The sequence below is a fragment of the Micromesistius poutassou genome, assembly GCF_964030765.1.
Source record: "Micromesistius poutassou genome assembly, chromosome: 18".
NCBI classification, from domain to species: Eukaryota; Metazoa; Chordata; class Actinopteri; order Gadiformes; family Gadidae; genus Micromesistius; species Micromesistius poutassou.
In genome coordinates, this window is record NC_140288.1 from 2,113,046 (window position 1) to 2,133,553 (window position 20,508).

The following is a 20,508-nucleotide window of genomic DNA, read 5'->3' on the forward strand; positions in this document are numbered from 1 at the left end:
AAGCAGCCCTGGATGGAACGCAACAATGTCCCGGGGAGACAGCGTTAAATATGTGTGTAAATATTTGTGTTTTTTTCGTGGTTGTTTTAGTTATTTTTTTCACAGCAAGGCACATAAGAACACACAGAAGCACACACATACTTCCATGCACACACACACACACACACACACACACAGGCACAAATTCACGTGCACATACACTACCTATAACTTATCCTCACACGAGGCAAAAACCATGACATCATCCCTTTCATAGTCCCTGAATCAAGCTGCCTGTTTTCAGTGGTCAAAGCAAGCCACCCTATGCCACCTAGAGGTGGAGTCTGGTAAATACCTATGGGGGAGACACAATGAAGAGTCTGGCATCGCTATATGTCAAAAAAGGGGTCAGGGCATTACAGAGGCTTATTTATTTATTATTTACTTAAGCTGTGCTCTTCTCAAATTTGACATTTAGGTTACGGCGCCATTGTGCTTTCTCTTAGGCACATATCATGTTTTTCACAAAACAATTACAGCTGCAGACAAAAATGCCCCCTGGATGGGCAGACATTATTTATTGTGTAATGTCCTTTGGTCCACTTCATTTGTCTGGCACACATACACACACTCGCATGCACCCAAACACACACACACACACACACACACACACACACACACACACACTACAAACTACACACACTCCATACCAACACCCACTCCCACACTCTCCGACCCACTCCCTCCCGGACCTAGAAGGCTATTTCTCCCGCTCCTCCTCCCCCACCACCCCCTCCTCCTCCTCCTCCTCCTCCTCCTCCTCCTCACCTCCTTGGTGATGTTGTCCTGTACCAGGCTGTAGAGCGGCACCACGCGGCTGACCTCCAGTAGCACGGGAATGGGCGACGGCCGCTCTCCGGGCCCCCCCCCTGGCCTTTCCTCCTCCATCACCCGCACCACCCCTTCCTCCTGCTCCTCCTCCTCCTCCTCCTCCTCCTCCTCCTCCTCCTCCCGGCCCCCCGCCCAGCCCGATCACGGTCTGGGCGTGGCAGAGGTGGCAGGCGGGCGGACAGCTGCCCTTCTCGCCGCAGCGGATCTCCACGCCGTTCACCAGGTCCTCGGACAGCAGCTGGGTCTTCAGCAGGGCCGACAGGTAGCCGATGAAGGGCACCGCCTTGAACTCCCGCCGCACGCCTGCCGCGCCGCCGCCGCCGCCGCCGCCGCCGCCAGCACCGCCGCCGCCCACACTAACCCCCTGGTCTGTGGCTTCTGCAGAGGAGGAGAGGATGGATGAGAGAAGGGCGGCGAGGGAGGGGAGGAGAGAAGGGATGAGAGGGGGGAGAGGAGAGGGGGGGGGGGGGGGGGGGGGGGGGACCAGGAGATGTGAGGATGAGAGAAAAAGGAGAGGAGAGAGTAGAGAGGTGACAAGGGGAGAGGAGAGAGGAGAGAGGAGAGAGGTGACAAGAGGAGGGGAGAGAGGCGAGAGAAGAGGAGAGAGGAGAGAAGAGGGGAGAGGAGGGAGGAGAGAGAAGTGGTGGGAAGATAGGAGAGAGGAGAGGGGAGATGAGAGGAGCGAGAAGGGGAGATGAGACATGAAAAAGAGAGGAGAGGAGCGGAGAGAAAGGAAAGGAGAGGAGGTGAGGAGAAAGGAGAAAGAAGAGAGGAGAGGAGAGGAGAGGGCAAAGGATAAAAGAGGTGAGGAGAAAGGAGAGAGGAGAGAAGAGGGGAGGGAAGACAAAAGAGAGGGGGAGGAAATGAGAGGGAAAGTAAATACAAGTTTAATCAATGATGAATGTTGATTTGCAGAGGCTAGAGCGGGGGGGATCGGGATACAGCACAGAGGCAGACAAGACTTCCGCCAGCAACTTTCCTTCCCCCTTTCATCGTATGTACAAGCAAGACAACAGCGGTCGTTATAAGATTCCACCGCAAGCCCGCGCATAAATCTCCCATAAGTCTCTCTCTTACGATTCGGGCTTCTCTGCGTTGCCTCAAAAAAAAATCCCTGTATGTAAACACGCACACACACCCACACACACACACACACACACACACACACACACACACACACACAGACGCACACAGACACAGGAGTCTGAGTGACAGCTGAAGTTTCACAACCCCTCCGATAGCACACTGCATCTGGATCTGTTTTCGACCAGAAGGGGAGAGAGAGGGAGCGAGAGAGAAAGAGAGAGAAGGAGAGAGAGAGAGAGAGAGAGAGAGAGAAGGTGAGAGAGAGAGTGAGAGAGAGAGAGGGTGAGAGAGAGAGAGAGAGAGAGTGAGAGAGAGAGAGGGAGAGAGCGAGAGAGAGAGAGAGAGCGAGAGAGAGAGAGCGAGAGAGAGAGAGAGAGAGAGAGAAGGAAGGAAGGAAAGAATGGAGAAAACACGAAAACCCCAACAACTAATCCCTCACTGTCGTCAGCTTGTATATACGGTGGATGGGCGTGGGGGTCAGTGGCCTCTTCCCCTCTCAGTGTAAATAATCACCGTTTGAAGTCCTGCCTGAGGTGGGCGGAGCCTTCGCTCATCACAGTCTGTCAGAGGGATACAACAATGCATCATGGGAGAGAGGCACACCAAAGGAGGCGGAGGAGGGGATAAGGCAAAACGCTGGAAAAACAGGGAGAGATCAATTTTAATGCTAATCGCAGGCCCTATGGAGGTGGGGTCGCCGGGTGCATTGTGCTTTGGGAAAGAGGCATGTTTTTTTTGCGGTGTTGTTGCGGCTTTGTCCGTGTCTGTAGTAAGCCCGTGACACATTTAGATGGAGATGGTGTTATTGTTGTTATTCATCATGAAGGAGCTGAGGATAAGGATAAAGAATTTCTGTTTGTTATTAAATAACAATGATAACAATAGTAGGCCTACATTAGGCATATAATGCAATGTACAAAACAATTTGTTTAAGTCGGTATGTTAGGGACAGACAATTTATTTACCCCCCCCCCACACACACACACACACACACACACACACACACACACGGAGCACAGTGAGAGAGAGAGAGAGAAACACGTGCACCCGTCACACAGTCTGGGGCCAGCAGTTTACAGGAGGGAAGGGCGATAGGGGGAGAAAAATGCCCTTCCAAATGACATTCTTCAAGGTAGGGTAATTGGGACCAGATTAGGATAACCATTTTAAATGATTCATTTCCTGCAATGCCCTTAATCATATTGGAGTGGAACAGCCTTCAAACTATTTCACAGGGGCAAAAAGGGAAAACACACCATTCAGGAACTCGTTTACGTATGTGTGCGTGCATGCATGTGCGAGCGTGTATGTGTGTACGTGTAGTTGGGTGTGTGTGTGTGTGTGTGTGTGTGTGTGTATGTGGATGAGTGTGTGTGTGTGTGTGTGTGTGTGTGTGTGTGTGTGTGTGTGTGTTTGTCTGTGTGGGTGGGTGGGTGAGTTAGTGTGGTTCTGTGTATGTGTGAGGTGTGTGTGAGTGTGTGTGTGTGTGTGCGTGCGTGCGTGTGTGTGCGTGGGTCCGTGTACATGTGGGTGGGTGAGTCTGGGTGGGTGGGTGTCTGTGAGGGTTGGTGGGGGGGGGGGGGGGGGGGGGGGGGGGGGGCGAAAGTGGGAGAGAGGGGGGAAAGAGAGAGAAGGAGCCTGAGCACTTCTTACGTGCATAGTTGCCCTTTGCTTTGGTTTTCATTGTTTGTCTTAGCGGTGTTTAAAATTTCGCACAAGGAAAGGGGGTGCTGCACATCTTCCACAAACATTCACGTCTTCCACACGCAACACGCGGAGAAAAAAAAAAGGCCTTGTGCTCCACCAGTTAGCAGTTGGACAGTTTAGTCTGAGACGTGGCGGACACCACACAGGTGAACAAATATTAGAAAACACGACCCAGGTGAAGGTCATGAGATCTCCGTCAGGCTCCAGGAAACCAGGCCCATTATGGTCTACGGTTGCTTTTGCGCAAGTAATTTCATGCACCGGATGAAAGCATTGAAAGCAGCATGAAAATGATTATGTTAGGGGGGGTTTGCATGATTGCCTGCGTTTACCAAAGGGTCACTTAACACATTAAGAAAACAAATTGTTGGACATGATTACAGTGGCAGTGGCACCAGGGGTCACACAAACACAACACAACTAAGTAAATAAGTCAATATTTAACTTGTGCGCATAAGACTTGTTTGCCTGGTGGGTGTCTTTTCAACTAAATTATTAAATTACAACAAATGGGCCTACTGATGATGATAGAAGCGTTACAAAATAGTTGCCAGAGGTTATTATAGTTTCATTGTAAATATTAGCCTCGCTTGGAAATGACAACTTCAGTATGAGTGTGAGAGGGAGAGAGAGAGAGAGGGAGAGGGAGACAGAGAAAAAGAGAGAGAGAGGGAGAGGGAGACACTGAGAGAGGAAAAGAGAGTTAGGAGTTTGGAGAAAAAGAAGCGAGAGAAAGAGACAACAGAAAAAAAAAAAAAACGGTGAGAGAAGAAAGGGTGTTTCTGCGGTGAGAGGAGGGTGAGAAAAAAAGAAAGGGTGTTTCTGCGCGGGGATGTTGGTGGGTGGCTAAAGACGGTGGGGGTAACTTCACATACTATGTAAACAGGCTCAAGGGGTGGCCCTAAGAGCCCAATTACATGCACTTCTTGAGTCAACACAGACACAAAGAAGAGCTGTCATCGCACGGCCTTCACAATAAAGCCGCCGTGATTAGTCCAGGTTGGCTGTGGCTAGCCTAGTTGCACTCACTCTCACCCCGCATCCACTCTGCAGGCTTTTTTTTTTCGCCAAAGACTACAGCTTCCTATCTGTGTAAACGATGGTGTTTGATGAAAGACATGGCTCCTTTAGGTTGTTATGGCGGAAATGAGAGGTATCTGGAATGGAAAGGCCTGGGTTGGCAGCTGCTGAGCTTTTCCAACTTTGACTCCGGTGGCGCTCAGATTTAAACAAAAAGGTGGAAAAAAAAGAATGAGAATGGTAACAGAAGGAGAAAAACAAGGACGTAAATGATGACTTGTTAGTCGGACAAAAATGTTGTTGAGCTGTAAATTGGAAATTTAAGAACCTAATATTGCAATTACGAGCTTGATTCTACTAATTGGCTGTTTATGTTTTATTCTGTGTATAATTTGGATACTTTGCACTTTGTTGTATCTTCATTACCATCACGGTCCGCTCGCACATCTGCTCCGACACCCTTATTTCCCATCTGGGATCAATAAAGAACATCTTATTGTATCTTAATGAACCTCTCTTCTCACTCTGTTTGATATAACAAGTGAATGTGGTCTTTATCCAACACTGGCCCAGTCAACTATAACAAACACAAGAAAAGAAAAACATAAATAGCTCAGATTTCGCCGCCATTTGTCTTGCACTGTCATTGTCAATTAAAGTGTTTTCGTGGACCGGTCGAAGTGTGGAATAATTACTCATCGGGGACAGCTACTATCCCCTCTCGCCAGACTCGCGGTGCCACGGCAACAGAGGCAAAAGTTTCGGATGTCTTTTCCGCTAATTTTGCACAGATGTCCGATATTGCCAGCACTTCTGAGGTTGTTGTGACATACGTAGCCTACTTATATCTGGCTCTTCTTTGGAGTTGGGCCCTGATCAAAGTGCACTATTTTAGAGATGTTTTTAAAGAAGAATCATTTTGAAATAATGCAAAGATATATAATTGAAAGTAAAAAATATATTATTATTAAATAAAAACACAATTATTTACTAATGTCAAATAGGTACAATTTGTGTAGCTCTGCAACATTAACAACAACCATTACTCTAACTACTACTACCAATCTACCTAATAGTACTAACTAGACTACAACAACAACAACAACATCTACACACTATAGTATTAGTAGCTAAAACGACCATATGGATATGGCATGGGCTGCCATATCCAAAACAATGTATATAATCACAACAACACTAACACCGACAACCACAACAGCAAACAACACAGCAATAATGCATTTTGTTCCCTTTTCCAACATTGAGCTGCTGTGGAAAATATAAGAAAGACAAATGCCACCATCTAGTGGTTATACAATGTAACTACAATCCTATTCACAGCCCACATTTGTTTCCACGCATGTGGGAAGCATGCTTTTTCAAATTGCCCACCACTGTCCTCAGACGAAGCCCGTTTCCATCAGTCAACTATCTAGTTCAGGGTATGTCATTGAATTCATGTTCATGAATGGTTAAAATGAAATCTAATGACAGATCAAATGTAGGGATTATTTTAATATTTAATTAAACTTGTGCGGAAACAAATGTATCAATTCCTTTCAACTGAGAACATCCAATTATATATCATTAAAATAGCCTCTCTGTGCCTAGCTTTTCGTTTTAGTATATGTAGCCTCTCTCTGCCTCTCTTAGTTTGAGTTGTTTTCATGTTGTTGCTGCCCTTTGTTCTTGTGCAACGCAGCACTTTGGGATCATTTGTTTGATGTAAAGTGCGTTATAAATAACATTTATTATTATTATTATGTAGCTGATAATACTAAGGTGAATGTTTCTGAGCATGGGTTCGGCTGCCTCACAGCCAGCCAATGACAGCAGCCTCCTGGGTCGGTGACGTCGTCGTCGGCAGCACCGCAGTATCAGCACTGCGAGCACAACACAAACACACACAGGCACCACACCATCCAAACCACCATCCATCTGACATTAATGAAAGGGTAAGCTTTTGATATTCCCCGGTATACGTGCAATACGAGCACAGACAGCACTTTTGTTTTTATCCTCGTCAATGGTCTTCCGAGTATCCAAAACCGCCCAACTATTATAATATTACTACGCTCTTGTCGCATTGCATCGAAGTTAAGTTGTGTTTTGAGGGAGGGAGGGAGGCCTGGCGTTATTTAGCTTTCGATCCAGCTAATAGCTAAGGTGTCAGGGAGGCTAGTAGGTTAACTAATGAAACTCATTAAGTTATCGACAGTTACCTCAGCCTGAACGGCAAGATGCTAGCCAATGCTACATGAAACAGTATGCTAATCCCATTGCAACAAGTCATTAGACAATGAGCTAACAAGCAGACAGTAAACAATTCAAACCCGAGGAAGACTTTTAAGTGCAAAGATTATTTACGATTTTTGTTTTATCAACAGCATCTTATGACAACCAGGCTAATACCTAGCTGCACCCCATGGGAATACACAAGTCATTCAGAGAGGAATGAGGGTTGGCAATACATTCATGTAGAAGAGCAATCATTTTGGATGCAAACGTGATTGCAAATAGGCTTCGGCTTTACAATGTCATGGATAAGAATAAGACATATAATGTGGTATGCAATGTATATACGGCATTCAGAAAAAAAACATTATGACCTAGTTTTAAATTAAAATACAATATTTGTTTAACTCAAGCTCAAACTCTATCCCTCTTTCCCCTCTCCACCCCTCTCTCTTTCTCAATTCAAAAATAGCTGCATTGACAAGATCCTTTCTTTCTTTGCGAACACCTACATGTAAAAACAAAACGCAGTCGAAACCGGTAATAACGCCCCAACTTCATTCTCCACAGCGCCCAGCAGTGAAATGGCCGGCGCCGCCACCACCACCACCACCACCACCTCCCTGGACGCGGACGTCATGCGGGAGGTCCTCGAGTGCCCCATCTGCCTGGAGACCTACAGCTCGGACCAGCTGAGGCCCAAGCTCCTGCAGTGCGGCCACACGGTGTGCCGCCAGTGCCTGGAGCGGCTGCTGGCCAGCACCATCAACGGCGTGCGCTGCCCCTTCTGCAGCAAGGTGTCCCGCATGAGCAACATCGCCCAGCTGGCCGACAACCTCACGGTGCTCAAGCTGCTGGACTGCACCAGCTCCTGCGGCGCCGCCGCCGCCCTCATGTGCCGCTCCTGCGGCAGCCGCCTGCCGCACCAGTACTGCCACGACTGCGCCACGGTCCTCTGCGACCCCTGCAAGACGGAGGGCCACGAGCACCGGGGCCACTCGGTGCAGCCCATCCGGGCCGCGGCCGAGCAGCGGCGCAAGGAGCTGGGGGCCAAGCTGGGCGCGCTCCGGGAGGCCATGGGCCACATCCAGAAGAAGAAGGTGTTCATCGACAACGTGTCCAAGTCGCTGAAGGCCAAGTGCCGCGCGGTGCAGCAGGAGTACGCCGACTGCGAGCTGAGCCTCCAGGAGGAGCTGGGCCGGGCGCAGCGGGGCTTCGCGGCCGCCATGGCGGAGATCGAGAAGCTGAACCGCCAGGTGCTGGAGGAGCAGACGTACCTGCTGCACATCGCCGAGGTGCAGGTGGTGTCCCGCTGCGACTACCTGACCATGCAGGCGCGGCAGAGCGACGTGGCGCTGCTGGAGAACGCGGCGGGGTGCCCCGACGACGCCGAGCTGGACCTGCGGGGCAGCCTGCCCAAGACGCTGAAGCTGCAGGAGCCGCTGCTCCTCAAGGCGGACCGCCAGAGGGCCACGGAGGTGGCCCAGCTCACGGCCAAGATGTGCACCGTCAGCGTGGACGACGAGGACGAGGCGCTGGAGCTGGCGGTGGAGGACGGCCTGGCGGGGCTGGAGGGCGCCACGGGGGGCGGCGAGGCGTCGGAGCCGCTCCAGGAGTCGATGGAGCTCTACCGCGACGTCAACATGGTGGCGGCCGCCGAGGAGGCGGTGTGCGCCTCCCCGGTCAGCTTCAAGTCAAAGTCCCTGGACGAAGGCGGGGGGCCCTCGCCCGGAGCCGCCGGGGCCGACGCGGCGGGGCCCCACCTCTGCCAGTTCGTCAAGCGGATGGGCTGCAAGGGGAACCTGCCCGGCATGTTCAACCTGCCGGTGAGCATCTGCGTGTCGTCGCAGGGCGAGGTGCTGGTGGCGGACCGCGGCAACTACCGCGTGCAGATCTTCAACCGCAAGGGCTTCCAGCGGCAGATCCAGCGCAACGCCAGCAGCATCGACAACTTTGTGCTGAGCTTCCTCGGCGCCGACCTGCCCAACCTCGTGCCGCTGTCCATCGCCGTCACCGCCCAGGGGCTCATCGGCCTGACCGACAACTACGACAACTCGGTGAAGGTCTACACCATGGACGGCCACTGCGTGGCCTGCCACAAGAACCAGCTGATCAAGCCGTGGGGCATCACGGCCACGCCGTCGGGCCAGTTCGTGGTGACGGACGTGGAGGGCGGCAAGCTGTGGTGCCTGGCGGTGGAGCGCAACGTGGGCGTGGTGAGCTACAGCCGCCTGTGCTCGGCGGTGCGGCCCAAGTTCGTGGCGTGCGACGCCGACGGCACGGTGTACTTCACGCAGGGGCTGGCGCTCAACTTCGAGAAGCGGCACAACGAGCTGCAGCTGGAGGGCGGCTTCTCCATCGGCTCGGTGAGCAGCGAGGGCCAGCTGGGCAAGCAGCTGAGCCACTTCTTCGCGGAGAACGAGGACTTCCGCTGCATCACGGGCATGTGCGTGGACGCCAACGGGGACCTGCTGGTGACGGACAGCGGCCGCAAGGAGATCCTGCGCTTCCCCAAGGAGGGCGGCTTCCACGTGCTGATCCGCGAGGGGCTGACCTGCCCGGTGGGCGTGGCCATCACACAGAAGGGACAGCTGCTGGTCCTGGACTGCTGGGACCACTGTGTGAAGGTGTACGCGTATGTGCAGAAGAGGCGCTCGTCCACCTGCTAGGTGGTGGGTGGGGGGGGCGGGTGTTGTAGGGGCGACTTGAAGGGCAGTCCGCTTGATTGGCCGTAGGGTGAGAATGCGGGAGAGACGATTGCGGGCTAGGTTTTTGGAATGTGTGCGTGGGCGTTGCGGGGAGATCAAAGGGAAAACAAAACGTGATCGTGTACAGAGTCATCGTAATGATAATATTAATGGCTGAAATTCAAACCCACTACTATTCCCCTGTATGATAAATAACACTATTGATCTATTGGTACACGATTGAGCATGTTTTTTACTACTCTGGATCCTCCTTTCACGTTGTGCCAGTGTTGGATTCTTAACCTGTGTCCTAATTCAATTTCCTCGTCGTTTGAAACCTCACCGTACCAAAATATACCTAGCAGCAGCCGGAGCATTTGGATTATGGACCGTAAAGCTTTAATTACAGTTCTGACGTAACTCAAAACACAGCAGGGATATTTTAGACTGCGCTGTAGATCAGTCTAATAATAGTGAAAAGAAATAAGCACAGCCTCTCGATGAGGTCGCCATTGTCGCCTATAATTGGTCAAAACTGTCACATGAGCGGGGACCATGTGGTGGTTTGCCCCTACACCTCTTATAAATAAACAGACCTTACAGTGGTGGTTGAAGTGGGAACATTTGTTCACAACAACAGAGCCAACAACCATTACCACCAGACTTCTGTTCTGTTTCATACGTCCAGTTGTGTATCTGTGACCTGAAATGACCCTTGATACCGGCTGGTTACTTGGTCATTCTTTGTGGTAGCTTGCATTAAATAAACAGCATTGTACAGTTTAGTTTGCAGTGTGGCACACAAAAACTTGGCAATATTCCTCAATTAATACAGCATGTGCTTCAATTAGCAGTCGGGAGGAACAACAGTTGGCTAATTATTAACAAATTTGTTTGTGAAGTTGAAGAAGCATACAACTCTTAAGATGAACGACGCAACGTTTTCTGTGTCAAAGGGAGAGGAGAAAGTCAACTAATTCTGCTCTCTTAACGAGGAAAAAAAATTGCGGACAGCAGCATATGTTGTATGTTTTTTTTCAAGGGCTTTATAAATATAAAAAAATCAGGTCAGGGAAACACTGAGCGAAGCACAAAAAGAGCTCTAGGAATAGGCTATCTGAGGGCATCTTTGTACCCGGCTTAATCTGCTCTCTGCAAAGTTTGGAATGGCTGGCGGGCCTGTCTGAGCCCCCATTCTCCGTCACCTCGTCTGACTGCCCCGGTGGCCGCTTGAAAGCAAAGTTTTGTGATCTCGCCGACTTCTCTCCACTTCTCCAAAACCCCCTGGCTTTGCCGAACTCCCCCAGAGGCATGCTGACATCGCAATTGCCAAGACGAAATTCCTGCGTGCACGCAACAGATGCCATTCCAACTGCCCCACTCGATTATACTCACTCAGACTGTGGCCGCGGTCCCCGTGGGCACAGAGACTGGCTCTTTGTACCGGGCTATTTCTTACCTGTCCAAAATGCCCACTTTATTCTCGACAACCCGGGAGTGGTTTCAAGCCAAGTGCCTGCGTGAGCAGCCACAATGTTGGCTGACGCTTGGCCTGGAAAACGCTGCCATTATATTGCACTTTAGCACCCTACACCTGGGGAACGAATTAAACAATCTCGGGAGGGGGGGGCCCCCATGCGGCCACCCACCCGTTTCGCCCCCGTTTCGGGCTCTATTTTTTTTTATTTTATATTTACACGTCCAACCCTCAGGGAGACCTGAATCCATCCCTAACGAAAACCTAGTATCCGCTGGGTCTGGAGGGGGCCCGCGCACATGCAGACACCTCAATGTCAAGCTACTCCTGTTTTTAACGGCCTCCGGGCTTCCGTCATCGGGTCTACAAGGAGTCACGTTCCATGACCCCAGGTGGCCGGCTCTGTATAAAAGAGAGGAGCCAAAGGCCCCCCACCCCACCCCCCACCGCCCGCTCCTGTCCTGTCACATCTCATCAGCCACATTAAGGCGGCTAAGCTAGTCCAGCCTGTGGGCCCCCTCAGCGACTCTAGCGGTGTCCGTCCTCCAGTCACGTGACTGCCCATTTAAAAACACGACAAAAAAAAAAGGCTGTCATCCCTTAGGGTTTTCCGACATGGCGGAGAGAGCGGTTTCCTGGTAGGGTTGGGTATCTGACATGGGTTTTTTTTTTTTGTATTTGTTACTTGGTAAAGCACATGGGATTGGTGTAGCCCTCCTCGTAGCTTTCCGAAACTTGGGGGAAAATAACAATGACGTCGCTTATTGGTTCGTTTCCAAAGCCGAGGTGAATCCACGTAACCAAAGTAGAGAAAAACTAAAGAAAGCCCTCGAACATAGCCTTATTCCACCATTGCTTTTGTGGCGTTTGTGTGTAACCGTGTAACACCTCTGTGTCCTTTTAACTGTTTGTCAGTTGTATTTCAAGATTTGCTTTTAATGAAAAGCGTGTTTCCAATAAAATGACATTGGGCTAGTGTTGTGGTATACACTCTAAATGTATTCATGTTTTCGTCAAGGTCTGGTAGGTTAATGATACCATAATGAAATATCGGCATTTGTCTCCATCTACCTTTTCCGTTGATATATTGTGCAATGTTCAGTGCACAGCAAGACAATTATAGTCAAAGCTAACACTCAGACCTCACAACTTCCGGTTTCCTCTTTGTTTCTTTCTGTTCTATTGTGTTTCAGTGTGAACCCGTTCAACTGATTTTCAAAGGCCGCCGAAAATACTTATTGACCCTCGGGGTCATCCATGGGTCGGTTGCAAATGGAAACCATTTTTGTCTGTGCGATGGTATTATGGTGCAACTGCATATCATTGACTGGTCAACGACCAGTAGCACTTCAATCTCTGCATATGAGCTGGGCCTGAACTACTGTTTTACAATACAGAAAAATTGAAGGGTTCAGTTTTCACTTCAGACTAATACAAATAAAGTAAAATAAAGACTAATAACAAGAGCCATTCCTTAAAAAAAAGCCATGCATTTCAACATCGTTTACATGTCACATATGTGATCTTTGCATGTGAAAACGAAACCACTAGTAACCAATTATGTCAACATCTAATACTTACGTTGTATGCATATTTGATATGACAACGATACACTGTCAAAGGCAGTCTAAATGATTGTACCCTTGCATGGTGTCATAACGTGTGTGACCTCATTGCTTATTTTGTTGGCTAGTGATGTTTCATCACCCAATGATTTAAATTTAACGATATGTTATTTAATGATATTCACTACAACTTTGATACTGCAATAACTTTTATCGACTCTTTACTACAAGCACTCTTTCAAGTTAATTTCGACCACAGATGGTGGGGAGGACAAAAGAAAGCATTACATTAAAAAAAAGTGTCCTTGTTTTCAATGGGCTTATCCTCCAAACGTCACCTTTTTAAAAAGTGTGTTTCATTTCCTTGACTATGTCAGGAGTGGAGTCATACTGTCTCCCTCTCCCCCCCTCTCCTTTTATCTCAAATGTCTTGGGATTTATTTCAGCCTACCCAAGCGTGACATTACAATGTCAGTGCTGCGCGCGTCGCGGTGTAAAGCCTTTCATCGGAGGTTGTAAACCTAACATTGTGGTTTTATTGGCATCTCTGTGAAGCACAAGGCCTTGTGTTGTTTCATTATCTCCACCGAGTGTAATAAAGATTTAACAATCAAGTGGTGTGTCACTCGTTTTATTCATGGTATCTGATACATAAGTCAATTACTCGCTGGGGCTCACTGATGTGTGCTGTGTACGGATCCATAATGACTTAATTATCAGGGACAGTCATTAATAGGTTTGTGGGCAGGGGGCTAAGGTGTTGGCCAATGAGTGTGAATCCCTTAGAGAGACAGCACCTTCTCCTTAATGACCTGTATCTGTACCAGAATTAACAAAGTGGATTTGGATAAAAGCGTAAATATTAATACAGTAGATGTTTTGTAGTTCTTTACCATGAATGAAGGACTATAGTTTTATTCTAGTGTTTGGATTTTTACCAGTATTGAAGGTCAGGGTTTTTGTGCAGCACTATAACTTAAGAAACCAGGAGAGAAGCGGCGTCATAAACAAGTCAAGCTATTTTGTAAAGTGGGATTGCACTGCACTTGCATTCACCCGGTAAAGTGATCATCAAATCACTTCACCTTCATCAAACTCATATTTTTTTATGTCTAAGGTTAGAGAAAGGTGCAGGAACAACCACCCACATCATTCTCATTGGGTTTTATAGAGTAAATACTCCATTTTAGTAAGTGTTTCCCTTGAAATCCTAGGTGCCATCTTTAAATCTATGCTGTTTATTCTTCTTACTCTGTGTCTGATCGTTATGTCTACCATGAAAAAGTTAGAATTTCATCTTCTTGAAATAATTTCTTTTTCAAAATATTGCTCAGCCTATACATAAGCCACTTCAAAATCGACCCCTTAATGACATCACAAGTGGGAGTGTCCTGTACTTTGATCCACCTCTCATACATGTGGGGCGGACACCCCGCCACTTGTGAGGTCACAAACGGACACGGCTCATAATAACGCACGAGCGTCATCAACCCCTGGTGCAGAAGCAGGAGCCCCTTTCACCCTCTCCGGGATCGCCCCTAAATACGACTCCCCACACGGCGTGGGCATCGGCCCCTTGTTGTTGTACTGGCTCCTGGGCTCCTTACCTTTCTGGTACTGCAGCCAGAGCTGCTGCTGGGCCTTCTTGCTGGGGAAGTAGATGTTGCAGCTGAGCTCGGAGCCGTACAGAGCCTCCGAGACGTAGTGGCTGCCGTACTGCTGCAGGAAGGCCAGCAGCTCCTCCCGCGAGCTCTCTGCCGACAGGGTCTTCAGCACCTTGGAGAAGCCTGGGCCCCCCACGGAGGGAGGAGGAGGAGGAGGAGGAGGAGGAGGAGGAGGAGGAGGAGGAGAAAAGGGTGAGGTAAGATGCTATGTTAGGTTCGTCTTGCCTGTGGTGGGAACGTATCGACTTGATGAAGACGGTGAACTGTCTGATATTCTGTCCATTTTTTTTTTTATAGTGTATATATATATATATATATAATTTTTTTTTTAAGTATTTTCATTTAGAGAATCACTGACAAAGTACACAAGCAAGATAAGGAGAAATCATTTGACACTGGCGTATCAAATCTTGCACGTGAGATATCCATACATGAAAATGTACGCTTACACACAGATATCCACAAAACTTAACACGGCAGACACGCTTTAGATCTGCTGTACCTGCAGACAAGGTGATCGAGCTGAGCTTGACTCTGTAGAGGTTGCTCCGAACTCGCCACTGCTGCATCATGGGATAGCCCATGGCTTCGTTGAACTGGGCATCACCTGCGAGAGAACCAAGGGAATACATCAGGGAAGTCAACCCAAATACCCCCAAAAAAAGTCAGGAAACAACGCACAAACATTTTGTCTTGACCTTTTTAACAAACTTTGTTTTGTTCGCTTTTACTCAATGTTTTTGTATTTATTTTGTAAGTAACGTAACATGTATTTCTCACGTTTACGTATTCCTCAGCTTTGAGATACACTGTATATATTATGGTGTATCTATGGGTTGTAGCTTTCAGAAACACATGGTTAATGTGTTGCTGGATAATGAAATGGCTAGGTAGGACTCCTGGCTGAAAAGTTCTGGGTTCGATCCCCAGTATCCACAGCCTAGCCTGTAGTCATCGTTGAACACAATGCCTTAACCCCTAACTGCTCCTCAATGACGACAAAATGTCTACAATATATATATAAAGTTGTGAATAATCATGGCCTGGCGCTGCACCGTCAGAGCCCTAGCCCTGCCCCTTTGAATTTCACAAATAACCGGATAGGGATGCTTCAGCGAAGATGCCCACAATAGATCAGCAAGTGAGCGATAGCCATGGGAAATCTAGCCTCAACACCAGGTATAGCCCTGCATATATATGAATACATGAATACATCGCCTTTCACCATAACTTATATATTGGTCTGGAGACATATAGCTATACAGCTCTTGGAAGAAAACAGTTTCCAGAGTGAAAGGTCTCCTGAATGGATGATATTTGAAATTTCTCTACTGCTAAAATGGTGGCCACAATATACCTTTTCTTTGTGTTCGGTAACTATACTATAACACTGGCACTATTTATCTATTGATTGTGTTTGATGTATGGAGGATTATGTTAATCAAAAGGGAACGTGAAACCAAATCTAAAAGGGTATTGATCCCCCAGTCTGGTAATTAATGCACTAGACTAGACTGAATGAAGGGACACACCTGCATGGACACACCCAAATATGGTCAAAATGTTAATGGTTTTGTTTTATGATGTATTGTATATATATATATGTACGTGGTTGTTAAGTACATTATAATGTACCCCACTAGGGAGTGGTATGGCGGAGCGGTTTTTGCCATCCTCAGCACTACCAAAACCTTCTTCACCTTCATTGATCTACTTCCAACATACTTTACAATCTCGGTGTGCTCAACAATGTCCAAGACCCCGCCACAAATGCAGCGACCGCTCACCCGTGAGCAGCTGTAGGTTGGGCAGAGGCTCGGAAAGGACGCCCCTACACTGCTCCTCCACTGGGAGAGGAATGACCATGAGGCCGTCGGCAAGCTGGGGGAAGTCCTTGATGAAGTTGTTGTCCCTATGGAAACAAAAAGACGAGAGAGTGAGAGGCATAAAGGGGCCAGGCGGAGAGTTGAAGAGTGGCTAATGTGTTTGACTCCCGGGTCGAAGAGCTCCGGTGGTTGGGAGTTCAATCACTTGTGTCCGACTATCTGTGGGTGTCGTGGAAAAAAAAAAAAGAGTGTCTCAGCCCGACCTGCTTGTTAAAGACACGTCACTGAAATTCACTGTAAGTCGCTTTTTGGCTGAAAGTCTTCGCTAAATGCTAAAGGAAAGAATGAAGCGAATGCAGCCGTTTGAAAACGACTGCATGAAGATTAGAGGATCACATCGCTGCCAGAAATCTCTGCCAAAACCATAAACCCCACACTTTGTTATTTTCCCGTTGCATTTACTCAATATATATTAGGGACATATTAGGGAAATCCTTTTTGTTTCATTAGAAGGCATAATGATGCCTGCTTTGTGTAATATTCCATTTAAATTTGTGTGAGTGTGGTGAGTGTGATTTGTTTAGTCAATATTTGGTCATGCGATTACGTTCCACAAACGTAATTGTCACGATAATTCACTGAATCTCGGTTCCCCTCAGGACACAAAGTTTGGGTCGCAGTTGCGTAACGCGTGCCTGTGAGTGTGCGGTTGTGTGTATGTGCGTGCCTGTGGTTGTATATGTTAGTGTGTATTATATATATATATTAGTGTGTAGTTAGTGTGTGTGTGTGTGATGTGTATGTTCATGCGTGTGTGTATTTGTGCGAGCATGACGTGTGTGTATGCCTGTGTATTTGTGTGTGCGTGAAGTGTATGAATGTCTGTGTGTGCATGTGTGTGCATGTGTGTGTGTGTGTGTGTGTGTGTGTGTGTGTGTGTGTGTGTATGCACGACGTTTCTGCGTGCCTGTGTGTGTGTGATATGTGTGTGTGCATGCATGTGTGTGTGTGCGTGTGTGTGTGTGTGTGTGTGTGTGCATGGCGTGTGTATGTGTGTGTGTGTGTGTGTGTGTGTGTGTGTGTGTGTGTGTGTGTGTGTGTGCAATGCATGTGTGTGTGTGTGTGTGTGTGTGTGTGTGTGTGTGTGTGTATGCACGATGTGTGTGCATGGCTGTGTGTGCCTGTGTGTGTCTGATGCTTGGCCACACTTTAAAAGAACCAGTAGTGTCCCCCCCGATGTGGGACATGAAGAACTACTGCCAGTGGAGATAAGTCCAAGCCCCCTGGAATCTTTGTCTCCCTCGCTTTATTTTCTTCTCTTTCTGTTGGAGAAAGATTAGCGGTTGCAACAGAGCAAGGAATAAAAAGGGCGATGGAGAGACAGAGAGAGACAGAGAGAGAGAGAGAGACGGAGAGGAGACAAACAGAAAAAGTGGAAAGCACTGGAGCACCCAGGAGATTAAAATAGTCAAACTGAGAGACTCACATAGTGGACTTAAATGAGTTTCTGTTGAGTTCAGAGGCATTCTTTTAGCATAACTGTTTTACTAATCTTATTCCTTTTGCAGTCGCTCTGTGTGCTCAAGTGCATGCATTTTAACATACTCTTTCAGAGTGCTAGCACTGTAAACGGCCAATTTGAATACCACATTGCGCTCTTAATTGCATCATATTTTAACCCCAAGGTGTGATTCCGTAATGGGCTTCATTTCACGTCGCCGCCTGCGGTGCCGGTGCATTCAGGGAGCCCAGTGGAGAGCCCAGCAAATATATTTCCCATAATCGTCTTTTATGGGAGTCTCTGTGAGCACAGACCTTGTGCCACATAAACAGAGCAGAGGTGACTACTCTCCCCATATCAATTCTTCATCCTCCATCTCCTCGCCGCTTCCTGTAATCTCCCTTTCTCTCTCTCCTTCTGACTCTCTCCTCTCACCTTTTCCTCTAATCTCCCTTTCTCACTCTCGCTCTCCTCTGTGCCCTTCTCTGTCTCTCTCTCTCTCTACTCATCTCCCTCCCTTTCTCTCTCTCTCTCTTTATTTCCCTCTCTCTGTCTCCAACTCTTTCTCTCTCTCTCTCTCTGCCCTTCCCTCTCTTACTCTCTCTCTCTGAGCCTATCTCTCTCCTTCTTTCTCTCTGCCCTACTCTCTCTCTCTCGCCCTTATCGTCCTCACCACAGAAGGCATTAGAGGCTATTTCGGCCGTACTGTTACAGTGGAGGGATGGATGGACTGAATCAAGGACATGGGGGGATGAAGGGATGAGAGAGAGAGGGAGAGTGCGAGTGCGAGAGAGAGAGAGAGTGCGATAGAGAGGGAGAGAGAGAGGTGAGGAGGGGTGGAGGTGCAGTAAAAAAGATTACCACTGCCCATAGCAGAAAACGTATTGATTGCCAAATTAAATCAGCCGGCTTTGCACCCGCGCAGGCTTTGCTTTGGCCAACACAGGGCGTTCGTAATGGACTTCCCAAACCCATACATGGACGCAACTTCGTCCTTGACAACCCACCCACTAACGCTCGGAGCTACTTCCTTTTATAATTTACTTTGTTTACGTCCTTGATTTGTTTTTCAAGGCTTATCCCGGCTTAGGGGGGGGGGGGGAAAAAAAAAACAGAGAGAAAGAAAGAAAAGAAAGAGAGAAAGGAAATTGCCTTTACGAAGTTCGCTCGTGAAAACCGCGGCCGGGACTTCCTGCGTGTGAAGGTTAAAACGTGATAAGTGCAGGACGTGTTTACTGTAATGGCCCTAAAAACGGTAATTAAGCAGTTGGAATGCCGTCCGTAACTTATCTCTCTTTATAAGACGTCGTGAAGGCCAGCCACAAGTAAAAGGCCGCTTGAAGAATGCTAATGAAGGCACTGGGTAGTTATTCTTTATCATCGCGTGGCTCGCTCACAGGAGGACCTGGCCTGTTTGGGTCGCATGCACGTGTCGAACGGGAAGACGACGGCGGATCATATCACACCCTCTGCCATTAAAGGTTTCAGATGGAGAGTAATATGTTTATTATTGCATTTGAAAATAAGAATGAAAGGAAGGAACGTCGGGTGAATAAGGTGGGTAAAGTAATTGATCCGATTAATGGAAAAAAATAAATTTGATCCAATGTATGCCCCTGCATTCAGATCTTTATATTCAGGAGATTTACAGCAGCGTATTTTAGTCAATCGGTATCCACATCGAGTGTAGCTACCGGCTCTGTATAAAACCGACAATGCACAGGGGTATCATGCTGGTAGCCGGGATACATAAAGTAAAGTGCACAAGTGAAAGGAAACTTTAAAGGCTATTGAAACCCCTGAATCACATTTTCTCAGTAGAAAAACCTACTTAAGTTTGGATCTCACCAAGTGTGTGGTGAACATTTCGGTCTCCTTTTTGACAAAAGATTGGGGGGGTTGGGGGGGAGGGGGGGAATTCTCTGTGACATCCTAAAAGTCAGCTCCTTCCTGCGTTCCTTTCGCAGAGTGGTTGTTTTCAATTGGCTGTGCGCCCTCGCTCCAGCGAAGTGATGTTTATTTTGACAAAGGCCCTGCCGCACTTTCTTCTCCGGAACCCCATGTGTCCGGGTTTTTTTTCCCGAAAACCTTTACGACTCACGACTGCTCCGATGAAACCACTGAGGTTCGACTGAGTTCAACCCCCTCCTCCCTCCCTCTCCCTCCCTCCCTCCCCCCTTCTCTCCTTGTCAATCCCATTTCGATTTGCTGCTTCGCTTCCAGTCATCCACGTACCCCATTATGTCACTCCTCCCGGGATCGGCGGGGTTTTGTTCCAACGTGCTGGGGGGGGGGGGGGGGCACACCGGTCCCCCCGAACACATGCACCCCCCCCTCCCCCTCCTGCCCTCCTGACAGACCCCCACCCCCCCCCCCCCCCACCCCACCGCAGCATCACGTATTCCTCTCATCACCCCAGGACGACGGTGTCTGGCCTCTGAACAGCCGTGTGTGTGTTTACTGATGTTTCATTCAGTACCCCTGTGTGTTCATTAAAAAGATAGGGATGGGGGGGGGGGGGGGGGCTTGGGGGACTGTGGTTAAATGAAATCTGAAAATCAACGTGGTGGAGCAAAGGGAGTGGGGGGCAACCGCCGGCAGTGCAGATGCAAACACATGCTGAGGTTCCTCAACGGCGGCGGAGGGGACGGGGGGGATGGGGGGACGGGGACCTGTTTGAACAGTAACTGCACCTGGATCTCTCTCTCTCTCTCTCTCTCTCCCTCTGTTCATCACACACACACACACACACACACTATCTCACAGGTTTTCAGAGTCTGAAAACCATCAAGTCTGAAAACCACCGTCTGAAAACCTGAAAACCAATTGTATTAAATTTAAATTTAAATGTTTCCAGATTCCGGAAATCT

The 20,508-nt window shown here is 48.4% G+C and overlaps 2 protein-coding genes across 2 annotated transcripts in view; one reads left to right on the top strand and one right to left on the bottom strand.

Moving 5' to 3' along the window:
• astn2 (astrotactin 2) overlaps positions 1 to 20,508 on the bottom strand; it is a gene marked incomplete at both ends in the record, with an annotated part of 226,615 nt that overhangs the window by 1,505 nt on the left and 204,602 nt on the right. Inside the window, 5 exon segments of the mRNA XM_084483245.1 lie at positions 808 to 906; positions 908 to 1,248; positions 14,255 to 14,434; positions 14,814 to 14,918; positions 16,099 to 16,223. Coding sequence (XP_084339371.1) covers positions 808 to 906; positions 908 to 1,248; positions 14,255 to 14,434; positions 14,814 to 14,918; positions 16,099 to 16,223 — 850 coding nt within the window.
• Positions 6,585 to 9,587, top strand: trim32 (tripartite motif containing 32; the record flags this gene model as incomplete). Its single annotated transcript, XM_084483445.1, has 2 exons — positions 6,585 to 6,638; positions 7,489 to 9,587. The coding sequence occupies exon 2, from the start codon at positions 7,503 to 7,505 to the stop codon at positions 9,585 to 9,587; it is 2,085 nt and encodes a 694-aa protein (XP_084339571.1). The 5' UTR covers positions 6,585 to 6,638; positions 7,489 to 7,502.